This window comes from Myotis lucifugus, unplaced genomic scaffold (genome assembly GCF_000147115.1).
Source record: "Myotis lucifugus unplaced genomic scaffold, Myoluc2.0 scaffold_1169, whole genome shotgun sequence".
NCBI lineage: Eukaryota > Metazoa > Chordata > Mammalia > Chiroptera > Vespertilionidae > Myotis > Myotis lucifugus.
The window spans coordinates 13934-31893 of NW_005872217.1; the positions used below are offsets into that span (position 1 = coordinate 13934).

At 51.4% G+C, this 17960-nt stretch overlaps 1 protein-coding gene and 1 pseudogene across 1 annotated transcript; both read right to left on the minus strand.

The window, feature by feature from the left end:
* Window positions 1-3608: 3608 nt before the first annotated feature.
* Window positions 3609-8054, minus strand: LOC102432933 (sialic acid-binding Ig-like lectin 14). Its single transcript, XM_023748157.1, has 9 exons — window positions 8018-8054; window positions 7514-7939; window positions 7019-7297; window positions 6745-6792; window positions 6310-6485; window positions 5719-5728; window positions 5451-5519; window positions 5215-5350; window positions 3609-5078 (listed from the first exon to the last, which is right to left on the minus strand). The coding sequence occupies exons 1-9, from the start codon at window positions 8052-8054 to the stop codon at window positions 5042-5044; spliced, it is 1218 nt and encodes a 405-aa protein (XP_023603925.1). The 3' UTR covers window positions 3609-5041.
* A 5387-nt stretch (window positions 8055-13441) lies between these two features.
* On the minus strand, window positions 13442-17772 carry LOC102432297 (annotated as a pseudogene).
* Window positions 17773-17960: the final 188 nt, after the last annotated feature.

A 17960-nucleotide genomic window follows, 5' to 3' on the forward strand; every position in this document is an offset into this window, starting at 1 on the left:
AATTTAGACCCAAGTCCAGTGGAGGGTGGAACCCAGGGGCAGAGCTGAGTGGTAAAGGCCTTGGCTCCGAGGGCTTCTTGGGGACGTGGACGCACCTGTGTTGGCGCGAGGGTCTGAGTGTCTGAGGGACAGCAAGGGCCCACAAGCCCCATTGGAAACGGACGCCCCATTTGTCGGGACCTCAGCACAGCAGCAGCGCTGCCGCCTGAAAGTTCATGAAAATCCACCTTCCTGGCCCCTCATCGCTGGGTCCCTGTTCAGAGCCCCACCCAGGCTGATGGGAAGGGATCCCTTTCTGCTCCATCTGTGTCCCAACCCGGGCATCACAAACCCTGACATTCCATTCCCGCTGCTGGAGCACATAGTGGGGCTTCTGTGTGCCTCGCTGCCCTTGACTGATGGGATCTCAAGGGAGGAACCAGTGAGCGCGGGGTATGTCAAAGGCCTTCAGGATAACATCACAGTCAGTTAGGGATGCAGGAGGCTCCCCTGGCGGGGTAGGGGGTGAGCTCAGCAAGCTCCACACCTAACGCAGCAGCACCGGGTCCGAGTCCAGCAAGGCAAGAGCAATAAGTAAAAGCTATGAAATTTGAAAGAAAATCAAGCTGAGTTTATCTATCAAGGATTGTGTTTATATAGGAAAAACCACACGTACATACAGATGCATGTTGGGGCTTGAGAAGAGAGTCAGCAAGGTTTCTAGAGACAAAATCAAATTGCAAAACTCAAATGCATCCGTATAGCACAGTGACCAACGAAAGACAGGATGGTATAAAGATGTCATGGACACATCAAAACGTACGATGTTCCTGCAACATTCAGAGATGCACATCACAAATATATACTATGCAATTCCTCATTGGAGGAAATGGTACATCTGTTTGGGAGGACATTACAGGTGGAAATTGATAGCCCTGGCCGGATGGCTCAGTTGGTTGAAGCATTGTTTCTACACCAAATTGGTTGCAGGTTCAATTCCAGGTCAGGGCACATCCCTTGGTTTCCATACCAGCTCAGGGCAAGTATGGGAGGCAACCTATTTATGTTTCTCTCTCACATTGATCTCTCTCCCTCTCTCTCTCTCACTCTCTCTCCCTCTCTCTCTCTCTGCAATCCACAAGGTATAGACAGAAATGCAGAAGAGGAAATTTCCCCATAACCTGTGCCAGGCAAGATGGGCCTCAGAGAGAGAGAAGGGGCCAGGCTGACTCACCGCAGAGCACAAGGCCCATCCTAAAGCAACCCACACGAAAGAACTGGGGGAAGGAAGCAACCATTTTCACATTCAAGAGGGGCCACAGAATTCATCCCAGAGAGAGAACTGTGTGTGTGTGTGTGTGTGTGTGTGTGTGTGTGTGTGTGTGATTTCCAAGTAAGCTAATGATGAAACTTTTGTGGAGGTGAGACTCACATGACATAAAATTTCTAATGCTGGCTTTGGGTGTGTGACCTTCGGAGCTGTTTATCACTACACTTCCCCCATCACTTTCTGGATCATGGACCTACTATGCTCCTTCACCATTCCTTCCTTGTCCGTGTAGGAATCTGATGTGGGGTTTTCAATATTAATGCATGGATGCACCAAGCAAAACTCCTACAGAGCTAAGGAGTTCTTTTATGGTTCTGTAGGATTACTGATGTTGAGTCTCTTTTAATGACTTTTTGGGCCATTTGTACAGCATCTTTGGAGAAATGTCCAGTCAAGGTTTAGCTCATTCTTCAATTGTGTTATCTGGGTGTGTTATGTTGTCTTGTATGGGTTTGTAATGTCTCTCTCTTCTCTTTTCTTTATTCTTTGTTTGTTTGTTAGTTTCCTTAATCCTCACCCAAAGATTTTTTTTTTTCATTGAATTTAGACTAGCCAGAACCCAACCGTGCTAGCACCATGATCTTGGACTTCCAGTCTCCAGGTCTTTGAGCAATAAATCCCTGCTCTTTATAAGCCTCCAGTCCATGGTCTTTTGTGAAAACACCCAGAACAGCCTAAGGCATATGAACCTTTTTAAATGCATTTATCCATCAATGGACATTGGGGTTGCTGAATCGTCTTGACTATTGTGTCTTCAATAATGCCGCTATAAGTATAGGTATGCAGATGTCTTTTTGAGGTCCTGCTTTCAGTTCTTTTGGATATATAACCTCAAGAGGAGCTGTTACATGTCATGGTAGTTCTATTTTTATTTTTTTGAGGGACTGCCATATTGTTTTCCATAGCTGGTACATCCCTTTACAATCCCACCAAATGTGCAAAATGATTTCAATTATTGCACATCCTCACCAGCACTTGTTATTATCTTCTGCTAGTTTCTAAAAACTATATTTTTTTATTGATTTCAGAGGAGAAGGGAGAGGTAGAAACATCAATGATGAAAGAGAATCATTATTTGGCTTCCTTCCTCACACCGGGATTGATCCTGCTACCTGGGCATGTGCCCTCACTGAGAATCCAAGCATGATCGCCTGGTTCATCGGTCCATGCTTAATTAAACATTGAGCCACCAGCTGGGCTGTTGGTCTTACTTTATGGTAGCCATCCTAAAGGGTGTGAGGTGATATCTCATTATAGTTTTGACGTATTCATTCATTGGTTGATTGTTGTATGTGCCCTGCAAAGCATCAAACCAGCCAACTGGAAGACACTCTAACCAACTGAGCTACCCAGCAAGGGCTTTGATTAGCAGTTCTTTAGGATTCCTGATGTTGAATATCTTTTCAAAGTTTTTTGGCTATTTGAATATCATCTTTGGAGAAATATTGACTGGAGTTTTCTGCCCAATTCTTCAGTTGTGTTATTTGGGTTTCTTAGGTTGCCTCGTATGAGTTTGTAATATATTCTGAATACTAACCCCTCATCAGATGATTTTCTCTCCCATCCTGTAGGTGGCCTCTGGAGTCTGGTGAGAGTGTCCTCTTGTGCTCAGGTTTTGAAGTTGGTACAGTCCCACTTGTCTATGTTTGCTTTCCTTGTCTGTGCTTTTGATGTAAATATCGAGGAAATCATTCCAAAATAATTCCAATGTCATGGACTCTCCCCCTATGTTTTTCTCTAAGAGTTTTATAGTTTTGGGTATTAGTTTTAGGTCTTTAACACATTTTGAGTTAATTTTTGCATAGAGGAAAGTGATTTTGTGATGGAAACCCAGAACTGCATGAAAGAAACATAACTCTGAGAGTAGTTTTTTAAATAGTCATTGTTTACCTGCAGTGTGTTCTCACATTGGGGTCTGAAGAAGCTGAACTCACAGAAAGAGAGTAGAATGGTGATGTTGGACTGGGGGTGAGGAAATGGGGAGATGTTGGTCAAGCAGAGCTTTCTGCTACAAGATGAATAATTCCTGGGGATGTACTGGACAGCATGATGACTACAATTAACAGGATTGTATTAAATACCTGAAAGTTGTTATGGTTATACATCATTCGTGTTATAACCATAACAATGGTAATTACATGAGAGGATGGAAGTGTTGATGAACCTTATTGTGGTAATCACTTCACTATGTAGGTGCATCAAATATGCACATTGCATACCTTAAACTTGCATGCATTCTATTTAAAAAATATCTCGATTAATCTGGAAATAAAATAATTATCTACATCCAAGTAATTATTAATGTTCTCTAAAGTTTATCAAATTGATAGATGAAAGATATATGAACATAATAACATAAAATGGTGAGCGGGTGTGTCTTAAATGTTGAATTTTTTTATTATGCATGAATAGATATAGCCTGGCTGGTGTGGCTCAGGAGTTGAGTGTGAACCTATGAATCAAGAGGTCACAGTGCAATTCCAGGTCAGCCTAAATGCCTCGGTAACAGGCTTCATCCCCAGGAGAGGACGTGCAGGAGGCAGCCAATCAATGATTCTCTCTCATCATTGACATTTTTCTGTGTCTCTCTTTCTTTCTCTCTCCTTTCCTCTCAGAAATCAAAAAAATATTTTAAAAATAAAAGGTATAAATTTTAATTGAATAATAATTACAAGGAATAAACAAAATCCCTACTTGAAACAAGTTCAACAACAGCAACAAAATAAAGAGAAGATCCAGACGGAATTAGACTCAAGAAACTAGCACAGACACTACAGAGTAAAATCAATTGTCATATGATATCTCAGAAACATTTTCATTTATGATTAAATGTTGAGATGTTTTATAACAATAATTCTGAGGTTGGCGTCTATGCACAGGGAGAAGAGAGCTGCTCCTAACTCTACTGTGTATCAGCACCTACAGACGGGAGACCAGAAGCTCAGGTGGTGACCAGGTAACTCCTGGGCAAGGGGAGGAGAAGGTGCCAACTTCAGTCCCTTTCTGGGCCTGAGATTGGAGAGAGAGGAGCAGGGGGTGGGGGGTGAGTGGGCAGAACCAACAGAGAGAAAGACAGAGGCGGGAGGGGAACAAGTCAAATGGGAGAAGCACAGGCAGAAACAAGGGGGCTGTCAGTGGGTGTGGATTATTGTTTATTTCTGTGTCTTAGGATGTTTTGAGCCATTAAGCAGATTGGAAGCCAAGGAGACACACGGCCTCCCAGGGCCCGCCCATTCTCAGAGACAGCAAAGAATTTCAGATGCAAACCAACCCAACCTGAGCCCGTATTCCCAGCCTCCCCATCTGCCCCAAATCACCCAGGACCTGGGACCAGACACATAGAGGCCACGCCCACAGGCCCATCCCCCAGACTGACACACACCAGCTGGGCCTGAACTGCTCACCCTGCCCTGCCTTGCGTTTCCCATGGAAACCCCAATCAAGGCCTTCGCTAGGCTGCCCTGCACCTGCATCTGCTTCCTGAGGAAATCCGGGGCTTCCCGGGCACAGCGGCCCCTCCTATCAGGAGGTGAAAGGAGGAAAAGTCTTCTCTCCATGGCATTGACTCCCCTTGTGGTCACTCAGTCACTTCCACACACTGAAACCCCAGGGGCACATTGGAGGCAGGTGAGTCAAGAGCTTCCAGGGAGAAGGTGACATTGAGGTCCCAGGACGGTCCCTCTAGCCTGGTGTCCACACCTCAGTGCCATCTTGAGAGGAAGGGAGGATCCATCAGGAGCTCTGCCTCCTGTTCCGGGGGCCTCCACACCTGCGGGGCCCACACAGGTGTCAGCTCAGAGACTCGGCCACTTTGGCTCTAACTCCAGGCAGAACCGGACAGCTCGGCCCCACCTGCACCTCAGGGCCAATCCCTGACCTTCCCCGGGAGGGACAGGCCTGCTCACCTGGTGTAGTAGAGCCAGGTGAGGACGTAGGTGAGGAGGAAGCCAGCCCCCATGAGGGCCCCTCTGATCAGGGTGAGGACCAGGGGCCAGGAGCCCTGCTGCTCCTCAGTCACACATCTGCTGGCGTGCGGGCTGCCTGGGGATGACGGGAGAAGGGTGACGTGTTGTCCAGGTGTCAGTCCACCCACAGCCCAACACCTGACCAGGCGGCCCCCCACACCTGTCCTGCACCTCACTCTGCACAGAGAGGCTGAAGGAGACGTGCTGGGAGCCCAGCGGGTGCTGAGCCCGGCAGGTGAACTCCCCTCCGCCTCCAGCACCACATGGGGCAGCTCCAGGAGCCCTGGTGCTGAGGGCTGGGGGGGCTCAGGGCTTGTACCTCCAGCACCAGCTCAGGTGACACCACCCACTCCCAGGACTCAGTCTCTCCTCTTCCCTCCTCCGCCCAGAACCCGCTGTGGGTTCTGCTCAGGCAGGAGATGGAGGGCCCTGTCCTAGCAACACCCCCTGCCCTCTCTCAGCCCTCTTCTCCCCCAGCTCCACCCTCTCTCTAACCCACTCCTTTCTCCGTGGCCTCTGCCCCCAGCAGGCCCTGACCTGGCAGCAGCAGGACAGAGGCGCCCTGGGCTCCATGGACATTCCTGACCTTACAGCTGGATCTGAGTCCCTCACTGAGCCCCACACCCCGGCTCAGGGAGCTGTCAGTCCAGGGCCCCTCTGAACAGGAGGTAACTGCGGGTGGGAGGCGTTGCCATGGTTCCCCTCCAGCAGCCCCGCCCCCAGCCGCCAGCGCAGGGAGGGGACCCATTGGGCCCTGGAGGAGCAGCTACAGAGCAGAGCCTGGTCCTGCCAGGAGCAGGAGGGTCCCAGCAGCTGCGGGAGTTCTGTGGGGAGTGAGGGGAAGGGTCGGCGGTGCTTCTAACATCTCCAGGAACCCAGGTGACCTACTTCCAGGTGCGCCCCACCCCCTGCTCCCACCCCACCCCCACTCCGGTCTCAGTCCACTCCCCACTCACAGAACACGGAGAGGTTGAGAGAGACACTTTGGGAGCCCAGCGGGTGCCGAGCTTGGCAGGTGAACTCTCCTTCCTGTGCAGGCCCCACGCGAGGCAGCTCCAGGATCGCGGTGCTGGAGATGGGGGTGGCGTTCAGGCCTGGGGGCCCCTGGAACCAGCTCAGCTCGGCAGGGGGGTTGCTGTCAGCCTCACAGCGCAGCCTCAGGGCCTCTCCCTCCAGGATGGAAAGAGATGTGTTTTGCAGATTCTTAAAGGCTTCGGGGAGAACGGGTTATGAGGGAGAGAGAGAGAGAGAGAGAGAGAGAGAGAGAGAGAGAGAGAGAGAGAGAGAGAGGTGTGTGTGTGTGTGTGGAACACAGATGCAGGCACCCACCCACCAGAGGTGAGGGACTGGGGTGATGCCTTTCATCCTTGCCCTTTCCAAGTCTCATCCCATTCAACCTCCTGCTCCCCCCTCAGCCCCACCAGGGCCCCAGGGCAGGCCCCAGCCCAGAGAGGAGGCGTTCTTTCCTACCTGTGACATTTCTGAAGGAGACGCCTATGGTGAGGTTCCCTGGGGCATCTGGGAGAGAAAGACAGGGCCCCCCTTCAGATGGAAGTTACCCCAACCCCAAGGAGGGGCGGTGGGAACCGGGAAGGAGGGAGAACTGTCCTTCTGGCCCCCTCCCCACCTACACGCACATCCATGCCCGAGTGTTCTCAGGATAGCTCAGCCTCCTACACACACACACACACACACACATCACTCCCACTGTCTCCAAGAAGACAGCCACCCTCCCAACACTCACAGGAAACATTGAGCTGGATGGTTCTCTGTGTGGTCCACAGGGCCCCTTTCCGTTTCACCTGACAGGTGAGGTTGGTGCCATGGTCCCGGGGCCTCGGGGTGAAGGTGAGTGTTGAAGAGCGGCGGGTCTGGGGGTTCAGCGAGTCCACAGCGACTCCCGCCCAGGAGAAGGTGAGAGGTCGTCCCCCTTCACAGGCCCCTGGCAGGCTGCAGGCCAGCTGTGAGGGGCGGCCGGACTCCAACAGCTCCCAAATACTGATGTGGGGTTTCTCTGTCAGGGCTGCGGGGGAGAAAGGAAGGTGCCTGGGCTCCAGGGGTGGGGACCCAAAGTGTGATCCTGAGTGGGACTCATGCCTCAGGGCCCCTGAGCTCCCCAGGCCCTGTGATCTTCCCACCACCCAGGGCCCAAGGCCTGGACAGGGAGTGTCCAGTGTCCTGTTCCTGCTCTAAGACAGGGTCCCATGTACCTGGGTCCTCTCCTGGGCCCCTGTCTTACCTGTCACCTGCAAATCCAGCATCTTCTCTTGGTAACTATGTACTTGGAACTTATATCCTTGGAAGTATCTTAGGTAATTATATTCAGGATATTCTATCTCCACTCGGAGGAAGTAGCGTCCTGTGTCACTCTGCCTGGCATCTCTGATGCTCAGGGAACAGTCGTTGGTCCTGGGGTCCGCAAGGAGGAATCGGCCTTGTGTCTCTTTCTTCGCTTGTTTATTCCAGTTGCTCGAGGCCACAGGATCAGCATAGGCTGGGTTTTCCCAGTCTCGGTACCAGTAGGTGTAGAGGTTGCTATAGGAATACCCCAAACTCCACGGGTAGGAGAAGGAGCAGGGCACGTGAACACACAGACCCTCATGCACAGTCATCGATTCCTGCACTTGGAGCTCATACTGGTAGCCTGGTTGCTGCTGCAGGGACCCTGGGAGGGGGACAGAGGCTCAGCGGCAGCTCCTCCTGATCCCCCACCTGCCCAGCCCCCCTCCCTCAGCCCACTCACCCCCCCACAGCAGGGGCAGCAGTAGCAGGGGCACCATGTCTGCCTCTGGCAGGGCAGAGCAGATCCGGGTCCCTGTGTCAGGGAGGGAAGTGCCCAGCTCTGGGTGGGGCCTAGGACGCCCCAACAGGAAGCCCTGGGGGAGAGACTGTGGCCAGGCTGGAGGGGAACTTGGCCTCCACAGGACGTGGCTGGGGGGTGGGGCTGAGAAATCATCCTGTCTCCCTCCCCCCTCCCACTCAACCCTGCCAGTGGATATGCTGAGGCCCCCAGAGGTTGAGAGGAGTGTCCAGATGTGAATCTGAAAGTAATCACCTTACAGATGATGTGTAAGTGGAGAGGGAGGTCACCCAGGGGGCCACTGGGGTCAGAGCCGGACTTGGGGGAGACCCACCCTTGAACTGAAACCACGGATGGGTCTGGAAAAGGATAACTTTACATTTTCTTTAGACAACTCAAGTGCTGGCAAGAGGAAAAGGAATTTAGACTCAACTCCAGTTGGGGGGTGGAACCCCAGCGAAAACTTGAGCATTCAAGCCCTTTGCTCTGAGCTTTGTAGGGACATGGGAGGCATGCGTGTGGGTCTTCTAGGGTCTGAGGGACCTGGGACAGTGACAGCACACAGGCCCCATCAGAAGGTGATGTGTGAAGGGTGATCTCACCCCATTCGGAGGGACCCAGAAGCAGGGCCTCAGCACATCAGCAAATTCGCCACCTACAGCTCAGGAAGCTCCACCTTCAGGCCCCTCACATGCTCCGTCCCTTTTCAAAGCCCAGCAAGGGCTCGAGTGATGTGTGGACACAACCTGCAATCCTACTGCTCTTTTATGAAAGGAAGAAACTTGATCAATGTTTTCCCAAATATGACAGTGATGTGAAACTTCAGACATTCCCAGTAACAAATTGTGTGATTGAAAGAAACGTTCCTTTAATTGTATAGGAGGAAAAGAAATGTCAATCAGCCATGCTGAAGGGAATACTGAATTCTCTCTCTGTTCTCTATATTATCTCTATATATAAAAGGCTGTTCTCTATATTATCTCTCTATATATATGCAAAGTGTCCCCTCAGGAGTTTGATCGGGAGACGGGGAGTTTGATTGCTCCAAATGACTTACGCTGACCACCAGGGGTGACAAGAAACACAGGAAGGCCCTGGCCAGCAGCCGGAAGGCCCCGATCAGCCCTGACCACTGGCCAAGCCTAGGGACCCTACACATGCATGAATTTCATGCACTGGGCCTCTGGTATAAATATAATATTCTAGTAATTAATACCTAATATGATATTAACACTTATTACTATGTGACAGAATTGATCTCCTAAAAAGAGGCAATCAAAGGGTATCAGTTAAAAACTGTGCAGCCTGCCCAAGTGGCACAGTTGGCTGGAGCATCATGCCTTACACCAGAAAGTTGTAGGTTAAATTCCTGGTCGCGGCACATACCTAGGTTGCAGGTCCCATCCCCTGTATGGGCATGTAGAAGGCAACCAAATGATGCAACTCTCTCACATATCTGTCTCTCTCTCAGGGCACAGGATTGGAACAATGGCCTCTATCAGCACGTCCGTCTGGGAGAAAGCTGCCCCTCCAGCTCTCTCCTAGATTCCAGGTAAGTTGGTACCTCCCTAAATGTCCCAGGTTCCTTTTAAGCTGCGGCCCAAGTGCTAGGGCTCAGAGGGAGTGACTCTGAGTAAGACTGTGCTCAGGCCCTTTAAGAGGAGCTGCCTGGGTGGGTCTCTTTCAGAGAGCATATACACTGAGTGGCCAGATTATTATGGCCACCCCATCAGTACTTCTTTGGGCCACCTTTTGCCTTCAATACTGCGGTGATTCCTCTTGGCCTTGACTCCAGGAGATGTTGAAAGGTGATGCGAGGAATCTGACACCAGGCCTGATGAATAGCACTGTCCAGTTCTGTGAGATTTGATGGTTGTGGAATCAGCTGCCTGATGGCTCTTCTAACTTTGTCCCACGAATGCTCAATTGGATTGAGATCTGGTGATTGTGGGGGCCACCTAAGCAAGCTAAAGTCTTCCTCATATTCTTGAAACCACTCCTGCTCAATATGAGCACCGTGGCATGGCGCATTGTCTTGTTGGAAGAAGCCATCTCCATTGGGATATGCCATCAACATGATAGGATGAACCTGATCAGCAGCGATACTTAGGTATGTTGTGCTATTCAGATGTTATTCCACACTAATTAAAGGCCCAAATCATGCCAGGAAACACATGCCCCAAACCATAACACTGCCCCCACCTGCTTGAAGGTTTGTACTCATGCATGTGGGGTGCATGCTTTCATGCCGTTTCCACCAAATTCTCACTCTGCCATCTGCATGATGCAACTGGAAACGTGACTCATTGGACCACATGACTTTTTTCCAATGCTCGACTGTCCAATCCTGTGTTCCTGTGTGAATTGGAGACGTTTTATCTTGGTAACTGCATACAGCAAAGGTGTTCGAACAAATCTGGCCACTCATAATAATATATATCCCACGTTCAAAGGCTGTTAAATCGTGTTGTTTACCCATATCTTCAGAAAAAAATCACTTCTATTGTCGTGGTAAACAACCTGCTTCCCTATTTATACTGGTCTGGCCGTATAGCAACTTCAGCGCAAAATTATACCTAATTTGCCTACAAACGTCAGATGGTCATAATAATCTGGCCACTCTATATATATATATATAATTTTCCATCTTGCCCTAGCTGGTTTGGCTCAGTGGATAGAGAATTGGCCTGTGGACTGGGGGGTCCCGGGTTCGATTCTGGTCAGAGGCACATGCCTGGGTTGCGGGCTTGATCCCCATTGGGGGACGTGCAGGAAGCAGCCGATCAATGATTCTCTCTCATCATTGAGGTTTCTGTCTCTCTTTCACTCTCCCTTACACTCTGAAATCAATATAGATATATCTTTAAAAAAATTGCCACCTTAACTATTCTTAAGTTTACAGTTCAGTAGTGTTAAGAATGTTGACATTGTTGTGCAAACATTCTTCAGGACATGTTCATCCTCAAAACTGAAACCCTTTAGCTATTTAACAATGACTCTTCATCTACACAAAAAGGTTGTGGGTTCTATTTCCTGTCAGGGCACTTACCTAGATTGCGGAAATCCCAGTCAGGGTGGATGCAGGAGGCAGCCAATTGATGTTTCTCTCTCACATTGATGTTTCTCTTTCTCTCTCTCTCTCTCTCTCTCTCTCTCTCTCTCTCTCTCTCATTAAAAATCAACTTTAAAAAGTGAGCAAAGTAGATTTGACACTGCCTTCACAGTGAAACAGGATATTCGCTGGAGCCTCAGTTTCTTCAGCTGTATAATGGGACAGACCACCATTACTCTGAGGTGACCTCAGGGCTGTTGTGAGGATAGGGAGGAGCTTTGGGGACCTGGATGGCCCCAATTCTGCCAGGACTAATGTCTCTTCATCGTTTACTCAACCCTAGCCCCACCTCCCCTCACTATTTCAGGGCAAGATAGGTTGTGCCATGATCATTCTCTCTCATAGTTGATGTTTCTCCCTTCTTCCCTCTTCCTCTCTGAAATAAATTATATATATTTAAAACAACTTCTAGTTTGTAAGTTATACATTCTTATTTTATTATGTACAGTCACTACCATAAAAAATATGGTATCATAATTAATTTACCAAAGCTTTAGTAAATGAACATTTCTCTCTCCTCCTAGGTAATCCTATCTAATAATAGAGAAACATGGTAATTAACCGTAACTTCACTACCCTTCCCATTGGCTAATCAGCAAGATATGCAAATTGACTGCCAACAAAGATGGCAGCCGGCAGCCACGCAGCTGAAGCGAACATGAGGCTTGCTTGCTCCAGTGATGGAGGAAGCCAAGGTTCCCCGCCTGCCGCAGCCCAGCTCTGAGCTCCGGATGCAACAATGTTGCAATTATAGAAGCTAAACAAACCCAGAAACCTGCTTTCAGCAGCCAGCGGGCTCAGAGCTTAGAGCGCCAGTGATGGCAACAGAGTTTCAATTATAGAAGGTAAACAAACCCAGATACCTGCTTTCAACCAGCCATGGCCTCAGAGCTGGAGCTGGCTTTCAGCTCCAGTGACAGCTATAGAAGGTAAATAAATCCCAGAATAAAAGAAAAAGAAAAAAAAAGAGGCTGGGAGCTTCAGTTGCCTGCCAGCCTGATTCCGGCCCTCAGCCCCTCACCCAGCCTGGCCAGGCACCCCAGTAGTGACCTCACCTGAAGGAGGTGTGACCGCCTGCAAACAGCCATCAGCCCGTCATCCAGGCTGGCTAGGCATCCAAGCGGGACCCCTAACCTGATCCGGATCACCCTTCAGGGCAAACCAGCCGGCCCCCGGCCATACACCAGGCCTCTATCCTATTTAGTAAAAGGGTAATATGCAAACTGACCCTAACAGCAAAAAGACTGGGAATGACTGGTCACTATGACACACACTGACCACCAGAGGGCAGATGCTCAATGCAGGAGCTGCCCTCTGGTGGTTAGTGTGCTCTCACAGTGGGGAGCTCTGCTCAGCCACAAGCCAGGCTGACAGCTACCAGTACAGCGGTGGCGGTGGGAGCCTCTCCTGCCTCCTCAGCAGTGCTAAGGATGTCTGACTGCAGCTTAGGTCTGCTCCCCGCTGGCAAGTGGACACCCCCGAGGGCTGCCGGGCTGCCAGAGGGATGTCTGATTGCCAGCTTAGGCCCAATCCCCCAGGGAGCAGGCCTAAGCCAGCAAGTGGTCACCACCGAGGGGTCCCAGACTGCGAGAGGGCACAGGCCGGGCTGAGGGACCTCCTTACCCCCAATTGCACAAATTTTTGTGCACCGGGCCTCTAGTCTACACTAATAAAAGAGAAACATGCAAATTGGTGTCACTCTGCTATACCCATCAGCAAATCAGGGTGAATATGCAAATTAACAAAACAATTATGGTGGTTAATTTGCATATGCAGGTGTGAAGCAAAGACTGAAGTTGACTGAAGATTGAAGACGACTGAAGACTGAAGAGGCTTGGCTTCTCTGCTGTGGTCGGAGCGGAGAAGCCTCCAGGCTTGGCTTTTCCACTGCAGCCTGAACAAAGGCCTGGGTCCCGTGTGCCGGAGGAAAATGGTGCCAGCAGCCAGGGGAAAAAGGTCTATTGCATGAATCTCTTCATGCAACGGGCTTCTAGTATGTACATATTAAGAAATGTAAAATCCATTTACCCCACCACAGCTACTTTGGGCTTAGCTGTTTTTACTGTTGGGGATTTAAATCTATATTTTTATTCTACAGGCAGTAATTTACCCATTTATTTGTTCCAAAACATCTGTATTACTTCCTCATTATTGAATTCTCTCTGCTGGGTATAAATTATAAAGTGACATTTAAAATAGTATTTGCTTTCTTCTGCTTTCCATGGTTGCTCCTGAAAAGTCCATTAAACTGCTCTGAGCGAGTCCTCATTTGCCTACACGCTTGATCTCTGAGTACTCGGGGCTGCTGGTGGCCTCCAGGTTCTGAGGCTCCCGTGTCTTCATCTCATAAAAGCTGAGGTTGGCGTAGTAGAGCTCTTGTTGCTCCCCGGAGGGAGGGGCATCCTTGGTGGGGGGCGCTTGGTCTGGAGGCCTGTCTGGTCCTAGCTTTTCCTGGGAACCCTGAGTGGAGGGGCGAGAAGGGAGTCAGAGAGTTGCAGACATGGTCCCAAGGGGAAGTTGGGCTGATGGAACAGTTTTCATTCTTCCTCATTCCACACACGTCTTATGAACTCAACTGTTCCCGCATGCATTTAACATGCTGTAATATTATACTGAAGTCCTACTAATCACGTTTCATCCTCACAGAAACCCAGCAAGAATGACACTCATTATCCCCATTTACAGATGGGGAAACTGAGGTGAGGAGAGGTGAAGCAACTTGCCCACAATGGGTAGAAAGTAGTCATTTTGGGGAGATGGTTCTGGCGGCCTGGGCCTATCAGAGAGGTGAGGTGGGCTCAGTGGTCAGTGTGGCTGGGGCAGGAGGCTGACCATGGGTTCCGGGAAATGAATGGGAAGTCAACTTCTGGCTGTTTGTCTAGCCCACCACTGAGGAGCTCAGTGTGGACTCCTTAATGGACATGCCCAGCCCCCCTACACGGCATGAGAAGACACCCCCATCACTCACCCTGGTGACTGTGCCCATCACAGGGTCTTCATCATTCGTGACCTTTGGTCTCCCGGCTGCTTGCCTCCTGCGGGCTTTCACTCTAAGGGAAGAAGTCAGCAGCCAGAATGGCTCAGGCACAGGAGGGCAGCTGCCCCCACTCCCTGATGGACAACGGAGGCATCCAGACCCTGAGGCCAGACTCGGAGACCCTCCTGACATGCAGGTGAGGACCCCGTCCCCCTGGATGCCCAGGGGTTTGGCCAAGACTGAATGTTCATCACCGAGGCCCCTCTCACACGCAGTGACGTGTGCACAAGCCAGCATCAGTGTGATTCATGGCAGCCAAAACGTCCAAGCAACCAATGCCCATCAATGAAGGAACGGACAAATCAGATGTGCCCCATCCAAACCATGGAATATATTTGTAAATGAAAAGCAATACAGTGCTGACACATGAACCTTGAAAATGTCATGCCCCTGGCCAGTGGCTCAGTGGTTAGAGCGTCAGCCTGCACACTGAAGTTCACAGGTTCAATTCTTGGTCAAGGACATGGACCTGGGTTGCAGGTTTGATCCCCATCTCCAGTCAGAGGTTGTAAACAAGGAGTCTATGGATGTGTCTCTCTGACATCGATGTTTCTCTCTCTCTCTTTTTCTCTTGCCCTTCCACTCTCTCTAAAAATCAATGGGAAAATGTTCTTGGATGAGGATTAACAAACAAAATAATTTTTATAATAATTAAAGAAAATATCGTGCTAAGTGAAAGAAGTCAGTCACAAAGGACCATGTGTTGTGTGATTCCATTTATATGAAATGTCCAGAAGAGACAGGAAGCAGTTAGTGGCTGCCTAGGGATGGAGAGGATGGAAACAAACTAACAGGGGATGTGGGTTTCTTTTGTTTGTTTTATTATTATTATTATTATTATTATTATTGTTATTATTATTTCAAGCAAATGAGACATGTTTAAATTGTCTGTGGTGATGGGTGACTGAACGAAAAGCCACTGAATTGTACACTTTAAATATATGGGATTTTACCTCCATAAAGCTGCTACCCTCTCCGGCCCTCCCAAAACAGTGCCCTCTGGATGTACTCAGCCCTATGCCTCCCTATCACAGAGGCTCACATGTAAACGGAGATGAGACACAAACACAGGGACAGCAGGGCCATGGCACCAGCACCTCCAAGAGCCACAGGAACCACTCCTGCCTGGGGCACGGTCTTCCCTGCAGAGAACAGGGGCTTGAGACAGCCATTCACAGGACTCAGTGTCAATTCTTCCCACCTCTTTGCAGAACCCGCTGTCGGTTCTGTTCAGGTAGGAGAAGCAGGCCCTGTCCTAGCAATCCCCCTGTCCAGGCCACAGCCCTCTCCCCCAGCCCCGCCTTCTCTCTGACCCACTCCTTTCTCCGTGGCCTCTGCCCCCAGCAGGCCCTGACCAGGCAGCAGCAGGACAGAGATGCTCTGGGTCCCGTGCACATTCCAGGCCTCGCAGCTGAGTCTGAGGTCAGAGCTGAGCTCCTGGCAGAGGCTCAGGGAGCTGTAGGTCCAGGGCCCCTCTGAGCTGGAGGTGACCACATGGGACGCGTTGCCATGGTTCCCCTCCAGCAACCCCGCCCCCAGCCGCCAGCGCAGGGAGGGGGCCGGCTGGGCCCTGGAGGAGCAGCTGCAGCGAAGATCCTGGTCCTCCCAGGAGCAGGAGGGTCCCAGCAGCTGCGGGGGGTCTGTGGGGAGCGAGGAGAAGGGTCAACGGTGCTTCTAACATCTCCAGGAACCCAGGTGACCTACTTCCAGGTGCGCCCCACCCTCTGCTCCCACCCCACCCCCACTCCGGTCTCAGTCCACTTCCCACTCACAGACCACGGAGAGGTTGAGGGAGACACTGTGGGAGCCCAGCGGGTGCCGAGCTTGGCAGGTGAACTCTCCTTCCTGTGCAGGACCCACGCGAGGCAGCTCCAGGATCGCGGTGCTGGAGATGGGGGTGGCGTTCAGGCCTGGGGACCCCTGGAACCAGCTCAGCTCGGCAGGGGGGTTGCTGTCAGCCTCACAGTGCAGCCTCAAATCCTCACCTTCCAGGATGGTTAGGGATGTGGTTTGTAGATTCTTGAATGCTTTGGGTAGAGAAATGGAGAGAGAGAGAGAGAGAGAGAGAGAGAGAGAGAGAGAGAGAGAGAGAGAGAGAGAGAGATGTGTGTAACACAGATGTAGGCACCCACCCACCAGAGATGAGGGACTCGGGTGATGACTTTTATCCTTGCCCTTCCCATGTCTGATCCCATTCAAACTCTGATCCCCCTCTGCCCCCAGGGAAGGTCCCAGTCCAGAGAGGAGGGGTTCTTTCCTACCTGTGTCATTTCTGAAGGAGACGCCTATGGTGAGGTTCCCTGGGGCATCTGGGATAGAAAGACAGGGCCCCACTTCAGATGGAGGTCACCCCAACCCCAACGAGGAGCGGTGGGAACCGGGAAGGTGGGGTTCTCTCATTTTGTCCCCTCCCCACCTACACGCACATCCATGGGTGAGTGTTCTCAAGTTAGCTCAGCCTCCTACACACACACACACACACACACACACACACACGTCGCTCCCACTGCCCCCATGGACACAGCCACCCCTCCAACACTCACAGGAGACATTGAGCCGGATGGTTGTCTGTCTGGTCATCCAATGCCTTTCCCGTTTCACCTGACAGGTGAGGCTGCTGCCGTGGTCCCAGGGCCTCGGGGTGAAGGTGAGCACCGAGGAGGAGGAGCGGAGGGTCTGGGGGTTCAGCGAGCCCACAGCGTTTCCCTCCCAGGAGAAGGTGAAACGCTGTTCCCTTTCACAGGCCCCTGGCAGGATGCAGGCCAGCTGTGAGGGGCGGCCGGACACCAGTGGCTCCAGAATCTGGATGTGGGGTTCGTCTGTCAGGAAGGAAGAGGAGAGAGGGAGGTGCCTGGGCCTCAGGGGCTGGAGACACAAAGTATGATCCTGAGTGGGACTCGTGCATCAGGGCCCCAGAGCTTCCCAGGCCCTGTGTTCTTCCCACCACCCAGGGCCCACGGCCTGGATCAGGGAGTGTCCTGAGTCCTGTTCCTGCTCTAAGACGGGGTCCCTTGTCCCTGGGTCCTCTTCTGGGCCCCTGCCTTACCTGTCACCTGCAAATCCAGCATCTTCTCTCGGTAACTATGTTTCACAGAATCTCCTCTCTCCACTCGGAAGAAATAGCGTCCTGTGTCACTCCTCCTGGCATCTCTGATGCTCAGGGAACAGTTGTTGGTCCAGGGGTTCGCGAGGAGGAAGCGGCCTTGGGTCTCTCTCTTCACTGGTTTATTCCAGTTGCTTGAGGCCACAGGAGCATCATAGTCTGTGTTGTCCCCGTCCCGGTACCAGTAGGTGTAGAGGTTGCTAGAGGAAGACCGCGAACTCCCCGGGTATGAGAAGGAGCAGGGCACGTGGACACACAGACCCTCAAACACCATCACCGAATCCCTGCACTCGGAGCTCATACTGGTAGCCTGGCTGCTGCTGCAGGGACCCTGGGAGGGGGACAGAGGCTCAGCAGCAGCCCCTGCTGATCCCCCACCTGCCCAGCCCCCCTCCCTCAGCCCACTCACCCCCCCACAGCAGGGGCAGCAGCAGCAGGGGCACCATGTCTGCCTCTGGCAGGGCAGAGCGGGTCCAGGGCCCTGTGTCTGGGAGGTAAGTGCCCAGCTCTGGGGTGGGGCCTAGGACGCCCCAACAGGAAACCCTGGGGGAGAGACTGTGGCCAGGCTAGAAGGGAAACTTGGCCTCCACAGGACGTGGGGGTGGTTGATGGTGGCTGAGAAATCATTCTATCT

Excerpts from the sequence above, each read along its gene's own strand:
- LOC102432933 (XM_023748157.1), bottom strand. The coding sequence starts at position 8,054 with ATGGTGCCCCTGCTACTGCTGCCCCTGCTGTGGGGGG. Across the intron at positions 6,793-7,018 it reads CATCCAGCTCAATGTTTCCT|ATGCCCCAGGGAACCTCACC; the intron begins GTGAGTGTTGGG and ends TTTCTCTCCCAG. Across the intron at positions 6,486-6,744 it reads CTCCTTCAGAAATGTCACAG|CCTTTAAGAATCTGCAAAAC; the intron begins GTAGGAAAGAAC and ends TTCTCCCCGAAG.